Below are 9389 nucleotides of genomic sequence, written 5' to 3'. Positions count from 1 at the left end.
TGGTACAGTGGCAAGTATGAGTCAAACTAAGCTGCATCGCTTGCCTGATGCGAAGAAACACAAAACAACGTCGCCATGCCCTCTCATCGTTATAATTTAATAGAAATTAAAGATCACGTTTCTGCACGTGAAAGAAAAAATATCTCGTCTTTGAATTTTCCATGTAAGTTCGCTTTGTTGCGAAAGCGAGAATTTTATCATTTTTTGTGTGGATTTATTCTTGGAAACTTTATCAATATAAAAGTCAAGCCGACTTTTGCCGTTTTCTGCATTAATGTGGTATTTGATTGTGAATTGTAAGGACGTAAAAATTTGTAAATTAATTTATTTAGCCTCCTAAGTTACGGCGATCATTATTGTAATGTGTATTCGTGTTTTTGTAAGGCTGAATTCTACGTGATCGCCAGTAATCGCATTCAATCCGCTGGGAAGTCATTTGTCATTCTCTTGAAAGCAAATTCAAGTCATAGCCAAGAGCACAATAAAATTCAATTCGACACGGTTTCTCACGTCCGTTAACTGCCATCGCAAACTTGCTATCATTGAAGACTAATGGTAATTTCCATATCAGCTTTTGAGAATGCAGAGAGGAAAAGTGGAGCACATTTTGCGTGTCACCATTGAAACTTTGGGAAAGCCTTCTGGCTTATAAAGCTGTTAAAGGGGGTCCTTAATTAAATTCTCACTCACACGAACTTAAAACGGATTAGTACTTTAGCGAATGAAAAAAAAAATCATTTTATATTTACTAATTTCACTAATATGTACATGAGTTGCTTAAAAATACATCTTTCTTGGAATGAATTCCGCACTGACAATTATACAGCTGGTTAAAAAGCTATATATCTTTATTTATATCTTCTCGGAGGGAAAATATATATTGGTTCATTATTTTAAAAGGGACAGCGAAGATCTAAGCTGATTCCAATCTCTTGATTAAAAAATTGCGTTTTATTTACTTAGTTAACAAACTGTCAATTATATTTGAGCGTTAGGGTTGGGTAGCTGTAACATTTTGGACCTATAAATATGGAATAAGGCTAAATTTCGCACCAAAAACGTGATTGCTGTGACACACTCGTTCCGGCAGGTTCAAGTGTTCGCGTGTTCGTACTATCTAAAACAATGGGTTCAACAGTTTTTATGATAAAACGTCAAACAGAAAAGGGCTTAAATCATTCACAATATCCAAGGGAAAAACAAATTGACGCTAAAGATGAAAAAAAGGTAAGAGATTGGTTTGTTCATTGCTTGAATTAGTTGGAGCATTATAAATGGTTTATAGGATTCTCGGCTTTTCACACAAAATAACAGATTTACAAAAGTCTTGATTTTCAATTGGGCTCGAGCCTTGGTCTTCAATTACACTGTACATATTTTGCCCATTTAGTCCTTCGTTTTGGCGTCTAAATTAGTGAGAACAATTTTTGAATGAATTCTTAGGAACAGAACTCAAAGGAAGTTTTACGCAAGTATTTGGCTAAAGATAAGATGCATCTAGTATGCAGAGAAAAATGTCCTTTTCATTAAAAAAAAAAAACAAAAAAACAACATTAAAATGGAAAATGGCTTTTTTGCGCCCCCGTTGCTTTCTGATAACATCAACTATTACATCAATACCGTATGCACGTATTTTCAATGCAATGCTTTTTATCAGAATTTGACTTGTAGAGCATCAGTCAGTCATATTCTTATTAAGCAATCCCTTTAGCAAGGTTACATCGTTAATTGGAGCAAATTTGCTGTTGGTGGTCGAACTAACCGTGTTCCAATGTGGGTACTTGCCAAGTAAAATTTGTACTGGATAAAGCATTCTACGATAAATTTTAAAAATTAATTCAAATAAAGGTGACATGTTGCTCGATGTTACCTCTGATAATGTCACCGCAATTTTGTCAGAAAAAAAAATGTTCTGTTTTAACTGCTTGTTGCAAACGATTACACCATTGTTTTATACTCTTCCTTTCAATGAGAAAAATCAAGGAATCGACAGACGACTTTGCTGATGTAGCTTCAAGGAAACATGAACACATTTGTTAAAACATTTAAACATAATGACTAAAAATTGTATTTATTAGTTGGATGATAAAATGTAGAAAAAATAAAAATGATTCTACTACTCGCGAGTTAAAATGAAACACCTTCCAATATCTCCGTTATCGGTTTTGTTGACTTCATATATACGGCCTGTTCTTGTGCAAACTTGAACGAAATAAGAGTAGTTGTCACATGTCCATATCAAATTTCAACAGTATATCAATATTCCTTTTTTGAGCAACAGATTAAATAGATTAAGTTGTCGAACTGTGTTTTTCAACTTACTGTTTTATATTACAGAGAGTGATAAAAAGCAAACACTCTTTCTGTCAGCCAATGAGAAGCACATTTTCCATTTTAATTTCCTGTTTTGTTATTAGTGGACATGCCATATAAGAGACAGCTTGGCATATACATATTGTACAAGCGCCAAAATAATAAGAACATGTTGTGTTTCGTGTGTGCAAAAAAGATACGGCTTTCTGAGGCAATTGCTCTTCACTGATTCACTTCATAGTGTTCACTCTCGGTTGCATTGAAATTGATGACAAAAGTGCTCTGTTCAAGGTCAGTATTGTGATGTGCGTTGAGTTTCGCTTTCATAACGCTGAAATGAGAATTACACCTGCTATCAGGAAAAAAGGAACTGATTCGCCATTTTCTCAGTAATTAGTAAATCGAATTCGATAACTTTCATTTCAATTTGATAACTTGTTTTCGGTTAGCCGCTAGATCGTTTGATTCCCTCGTTAGTGCGAGCCTTAAGGGCTTTTCTGCCAGTTTATTGTTAACAAAAACAAAACAGGATGTAAATGATTTAAGCTAAAAAGAAAAGTTCCATGATACAAAGTTAAATTGCTCTACAAATGAACAATATATTCATCGTAAGCGTTGCAAATCACTTGATCGCAAAACTGTTGATGAAATTTAAAAAAAGTGTCTTCTAAGTAGTTTTTTTTCTATCACGGCTTATTATGACTTGAAAAGTCTTTTTGTTAAGACGAAAAAGCAAGTCACGGTTCGGTTAATTCGAGCTTGTGCGTATAATCAAGATTTTCCTAATAACCATAGTACTAAATCCTTTTTTAAACTACAGTGAGTTTTTGTAAAGACACTGTACAGAAATGTAACTTTAAATAAAATGTAGGAAGGCGTAAATTAAAACAACAAGAGCGTTTTCGTGAACTTTCACAGTCACAAGTGAATCCCACTAATACATTTTGGCAACTGTTTGTTTTAAGCAGTCCTTCTCTATGAACAAGAATGAATTATTCAACAACAGCGCCTTTTTCTCTTCCATCCCGGAGTACTCTGCAAGTTACCGTTGAAATCTTCGTCACTTGCTCATTGATGGTACTTGGAGCTTGTGGAAATATGTTAGTATTCATCGCAGTCTGGAAAGATAAATCGCTGAGAACAATACCAAACGTTTTTGTTGTAAACCTGGCAGTAACGGATTTTCTGTTCTGTGTAGCTGTGTTACCGCTGACCAGTGCGACATTCATGCAGGGTGAGTGGAAACTGGGCATGCGTGGATGTAAGCTACAGGGGCTCATATTTGGTATGTTGCTGAACGCAACCCTTGTAACCATGACAACAATAAGTATTAATCGCTTTATCATGATACGACACAGAGCCAGGTACAAAAGCGTTTACACAAGAAGAAACGTTATCTGCATGGTAGTCGGGATTTGGTGTTACGCTATTATAGTCGCATCACGACCACTGTATGGCCTGGGAAAGTACGCGTTTAACTCAAACAATGCTTTCTGCTCTATTGATAAGAAACCTGAGAGCGCTAGCAGAATATCACGCACTGTGGCTTATTTCACATTATACGCAAATATTATTATCGTTATGCGATGTTATGTTGGAATCTATCGAACGGTGAGACAGCACAGAAGGCAAATCAGCAGCAACCAAGAACCTAAGCACATCGGACAAGGCAAAGAAATCAGTGGACTTCGCAGAGAAGTTGGTGAAGACGTAAACATCGCCAAAACACTGTTCGTCGTTATTTGCCTGTTTGGAATCTGTTGGTTTCCAACTGCAGTGGTAGGTGTCGTAGCTGCTTTTGGTACCACGCTTCCTGGCGTAGTACAAAAGCTACTGATGCTTACTGTCTGTTTAGCTTCTGTAGTTAACCCTATTGTGTACGCTGTAAGAAACAGGCGATTTAGACGGGCTTTCAAGAGCATAATCGAGTTGCAGTTTTCCACAGTTGCTGATCGTCCGGCATTAAGGATCTCAGTACGTCCTGGACAGTTTCAAACTACGCTATAAAATATCCTTGTACGTAGGGGGGGGGGGGGGGGGGAAAAAAAAAAAAAAAAAAAAAAAAAAAAAAAAAAAAAAAAAAACAACCCGGGGGGGGATTCCCCCAAAAAAAAAAAAAAAAAAAAAAAAAAAAAAAAAACAAAAAAATTCATCCCCCCACCCTAGGGAAAAAAATATACACCCCGCTACGCTCGGCCTTCGGCCTCGCTTCGCGAGGAATAACAGACTGGCTAAACTAGCACTGGCTTAGCCTTGCACACACTCGTGAGATATCGAGTTGAATACGAGAAGATTAATTTCATATCTCCAAGCAACCATATATTATTTTGTTTATTTTATAAACCTACTAATAACAATGTTTTTTACGATCTTTCGAAGATTTCCGAAGATTTTCCGAAGATTTTCAAAATGTTGCCCGAAGGTCAGACGAATGTTTCCGAACATTTGAATGGAAATTACAACTTTCATGGAACCGAGACTCATGGGCAATGAGTTAGTAGTTAATTTTGTATCCGTTATTGACATTATTGAAGTGACCGTCAAAAGAAATGGCGATTGCAATCAATCAAGATCACTGCCATGATAAACCTGTTTGTTTTTAATACCTTTTTTTTTTTCGATTAACATGTCAAAGTGCATATCATATTAGCCGTTTTGGGCACGTTCAGATACCAAGTTCAATCGTTATTTCTTTAATGTAATGTTTGCCTATGCTAACATGGGAAATATCTTTTTGAAATGTAACGCGTGTATTGTTCATCAAAGCAGATGTTCAACAACTCATATCATCCATGTATTGTAGCTAGTCTTTCGACGTTGTTTGTAACATAAAGAATTTGAAATAAACAAGTGCTGCTGGACAAGCACGAGTGAATGTTGGTGCTATTCAAATGCAAAGTACAGTGAATATGATATACTGTTACCGCTGATCTAAATTGACTCAACATGTACCAATTCCTAATATTTTTTGTTTATCACTTCCAAGTTAAAGTTTGCTTTTACTTAGTAAGAGGGAAATTTCGGAATTTTTTAACTTGGTTATTCAATGGTCTTCAATGGTACAATAAAATGGGTATTTTCATAAATTGCGACAAACAGTTCCAGTGAGCCATTTTTTAAACGGTTAAACAACCCCATACCATTGAATGTCAAAGTAAACAAAACCTGAATACATATTTCTATTGTAGTAATCAGTAAACTTGTGGCGGACCATGAAGTAATTGTACAGGCCTTTTAAGGTGTTGGTAATGTACGGGACAAAACATATATAATCTACATAATATAAAGAAAAGTTAAACTACTCGGGACAACATCACCCTCCATCATCTTCATCATCAAAAATGCAATTGCGGTAAGATCGTTGAACTCTTTTATTCAAGAACTATGTCTTAGAGTAGAGAGCACTCGGTAGACTTCAATGCCATTTTTTGAAATTCAATCTTTTACCGGGTTCTTCCGCTCATTTAACTGCGATTACATTTTTCAAAGATTGCTATAACCCAGGCCAAAAAGTATCTTTTAGATGATAATTTAAGATAGTTCCGCCTTGTTGTGCAGGGAATTGCAGAAGAATAATGTAAAACAAGTACTACATTCCTCCTTTTCATAAATAGCATTATATCATATGCAGAGCCGCCGCTTATAACTTTAGGTCATAACAAATGATAATAAAAAAAGCATAACATGGGCATTTATTTTTGTAGTAACCGTTTAGACGAATTAAAAATCAAAGCAATGTAAAGAGAAATGCTTCAGTACATGAGTAACCAAACGTTTCCCTCTCTTTGGATGATCAACTGCTTGTAACATACTATAAGTTTCTTTTCAAAGCATTTTTTAGAACCGTCTGGTTATTATAATAATCTTTTCAACGACGTTTTGGCAACAATACTATCGGCGTATTTTAGTCTTTTCGTGATTAATAATACATCCCAAAAGAATGTCTCTTTATTCCTTAAAAACATCCCGTTGATGCATGTAACCGTTTGTTCGCCCACTTGTTGTTTGCTCAGGTTGTAACAGGTTTAACTAAGGAACATTTTCATGATTTCTTTTGTCACTCAAGGTTCGAGATCAATTACCTTGCTGTGCTGTTATTGTCACTATTAATTTTAGCTGACTCCCAGATAACACAAGAAGACAAAACTGTTGCAGAGAGAAACAGTGAGTAATTTCGTATTTAATGATATAATCACGATGTATTTCTTACGATAAGCTAAATCAAACAAACTGACAGAATTAAAATGTATTCCCTTTGTAATGAATGTGAATGAAATAGTCAAAACATATAAATATTCATCCCACTTCTCTAACGCTTTCCATCAACGAAAACTCAAAAAATCTCTGATCTTTCTTCAGTTTGAATTGGATATCTTCCCGCAGGATTCAGTTTCTCACATTACAACTTTCCAATGCTCGATCTCTTTAGCACTTTTGCTAAATTAGGGTAAACAAATATCATTTTCTTTATTTTAGAATTCAAACTAAAGCTAAAAACGTCTGATCACACCCTTTCAGAGCAAATAGTGTCGAAAATAGTGATTTAACGTTTACCAAGTGGATATCAGCTACGTAATATGGGTTGTACAGACCAAAGAGTGTGAAAATGCGAATAGACGTGTAGCTCAAAAAAACTGAGGTCGTAAGCAAAGCTTACTTGTAAATGTTAATTTGTTTTCATTAAAGAGAATAAAAGGGATTCAACAGTTTGTATCTCCAAATCTTGTAGTAAGAAAGATTCAAAGTGACAAAGACTCGACCTTTCTTGTATGGCTTGACACAGTTCTGTAAACAATGAATTTATTAAGTTCATTCCAGTGAAGTAAGTTTTGTACGACAATTGCTTAATAAATAGCTTGAGTGAGGAATTTACCAATAAGTTCTGGAAATTTGACATGCAGTTATTTGTTTTAAAAAGGTGTATTTATCCATGTTCATCTTGCTACAGTCAACGTATGTTTCTTTTCGTTTCTTTTAATAGCAGGATATACTTTAAAGACCAATTTTGAACTCGAAAACAAACTGAGGCCTCGTAGGTCAGTAGTCTCTGGAACTGCTAGCAAATGCTATTTACCTTTCTTCGTTAATGGCCAGCCACCAATCGGTTTCCGAAATAATGACGTCAACATCAGATACATCTGCCAGACATCCCTTGGTAACCCTGCTTACGTTTATGCCACCATGTTTGATCTAAGCTATGGGATCCCGATCTATTCAGCATATTTTGTAACGAAAGCAGAAGCAAGCCACTTTGGAGCTGTGAAAAGGACGGGCGGATGGCACCAAGAAAAAGGTATAATTTGACGCGTGAAAGGAGATATACTTGGTTATAACTGGTATGTAACAGAGCAAAATGTCAGTTACGGAGTATTAAGTGATTAGTCAACGATTTGACACCAGTGACATCTATTGACGGAGTAGAGGACTGAGTACGTGTTCTCTGGTGCCAGAGACGTCTCCTCAACTATTAAATACAAATTTCCATACTAATCCTCTAGCAAGGCTAAATAAGTTATTTTTTTAAAGGAATAACAGTTTAAGAAATTCATTCCCGTAATAGTTTGTTTCATTTTGTTAGGTATTCCAAAAAGTAACCAAGGAAGCACGAATATGTACCGCGGCGTGCCCTTCATCCACAAAGGACACTTGCTGCCAGCAGAGACGTTCTCTTTTACCAAAAATCATCTACGTTCCACTTTCACTTACACGAATGCTGTTCCGCAGTATGCAGCGTTCAACTCTGGTCAGTGGGCTAAGTATGAGAAGAAGATAAGGAAATATGCTACAAACAAGTGCAGTGTACAAGGTGGGACATTGTACCTGCTTACAGGCATCTCAGAGGTTCGCATTCAAACTCATAATGGACAACCCGTAGCAAACTTGAGATCAGATCCGCCGAAACGTATTGAGAAACAACCGAACATAGTTATACCCAACTCCATGTGGACAGCTGGATGTTGTGTTCATTCAAATGGTGCAGCGCTAGGAGCCTTCGCTCTAATTGGCAACAATGATCAGAATACCAACCTAATACACATGTCTCAAGTGAAAGTGATAGACTTACAGCATTTTCTACATGTTGGAGTTAAAGGTGTCGGAAGTCTAGCTGTACATTTGTTTCCAGGAAACCGTGGTTGTTCTTATAAAGTGAACCATGTCAATGTTTAAATAAAGATTGCAATAATAAACGAATTCACCCATGATGAATAAAATAGTGGGCCTACCGTAAGACAGCATTTTAAAAACGTTTAAATGTTTCAGGCCTAAGTTCCGAGGCAACTCTCGGGCGCACATCCAGGAAAATAGTGACTGTTTTCCAATAACATAGGCGCCTGAGCCTGTTGCAATTGGGGGTCCGAGTTATGTTTCCCCGGAGAACTTTTAGATATTGACTCCCTAAAGTGTCATTTCCTGGTATTTCCATTCACTTGGACAAAGGGTTGACCGACTTCCGTGAAACGGTGGAAACCGGTCTGGATCTACGCCTGACTCGAGCTCTTAATCAAGCGTTTATGTGAGTAAATGTTTCCCCTGCTCGCAAAATCAAAGTTTACCCTGCGTAATTATTTAAGACGCCTTTTAAATATTGAATTCCTAGGTTATTTTTCATCCTTTGAGTTTCTTCCGTTTATAAACTTTATGGGATTACTGTGGTTTAGCTGAGTTAAATTTTGTTCCTTTAATATAAAGCTCCTATAAATTTGTACATTGGAACCTAAAATCTGGGCATAACGCGAAACTTGGCACTCTGTGTGCTGTCCCGAGTATAGGCCTGGCGAGGCAAAGCGCTTTTATAATAAAAAAAAAGTTGCTCTCCTCCCCGAGTTCTCTCAGGGTGCACATTCGCTCATATCAACGATTTTTGACCTTTCACGAGACAGTGAAAAGTTACCATGACCAGGTCAGCTTGGGGGAGGAATGGGTTCTTTCTTGTTGTTTCCCTCCTTCTTAGACAATTGACGTTTAGCGACTTAACCCTATTTAGACCGGGCTTTTTTGATATTTTCAGACCCGGAGGGATTCGATCGCATATTTAAGCAATCACAATGAAACTAAGAGGATAATCTATAGTTTGA

The 9389-nt window shown here is 36.6% G+C and overlaps 1 protein-coding gene across 3 annotated transcripts; it reads left to right on the top strand.

Moving 5' to 3' along the window:
- The first annotated feature begins 2247 nt into the window (after positions 1 to 2247).
- On the top strand, positions 2248 to 8496 carry LOC144639612 (melatonin receptor type 1A-like). 3 transcript variants are annotated; one of them, XM_078498906.1, is made up of 4 exons: positions 2248 to 2604; positions 6380 to 6477; positions 7295 to 7606; positions 7892 to 8496. In XM_078498906.1, exons 1-4 carry the CDS (start codon positions 2582 to 2584, stop codon positions 8479 to 8481), a joined length of 1023 nt encoding a protein of 340 aa, XP_078355032.1. In that variant the 5' UTR covers positions 2248 to 2581; the 3' UTR covers positions 8482 to 8496. The 3 variants fall into 3 exon arrangements, with proteins under 3 accessions (XP_078355032.1, XP_078355039.1, XP_078355045.1); XM_078498913.1 differs by lacking the exon at positions 7892 to 8496 and adding an exon at positions 3282 to 4333 and having other exon boundaries at positions 4531 to 7360; XM_078498919.1 differs by lacking the exon at positions 7892 to 8496 and adding an exon at positions 3279 to 4333 and having other exon boundaries at positions 4531 to 7360.
- Positions 8497 to 9389: the final 893 nt, after the last annotated feature.

Source organism: Oculina patagonica, chromosome 2 (assembly GCF_052425735.1).
Source record: "Oculina patagonica isolate OP01 chromosome 2, crgOcupat, whole genome shotgun sequence".
NCBI classification, from domain to species: domain Eukaryota; kingdom Metazoa; phylum Cnidaria; class Anthozoa; order Scleractinia; family Oculinidae; genus Oculina; species Oculina patagonica.
Note: the sequence above shows the minus strand (reverse complement) of the source record. Positions and strands in the feature narration are given on the sequence as shown.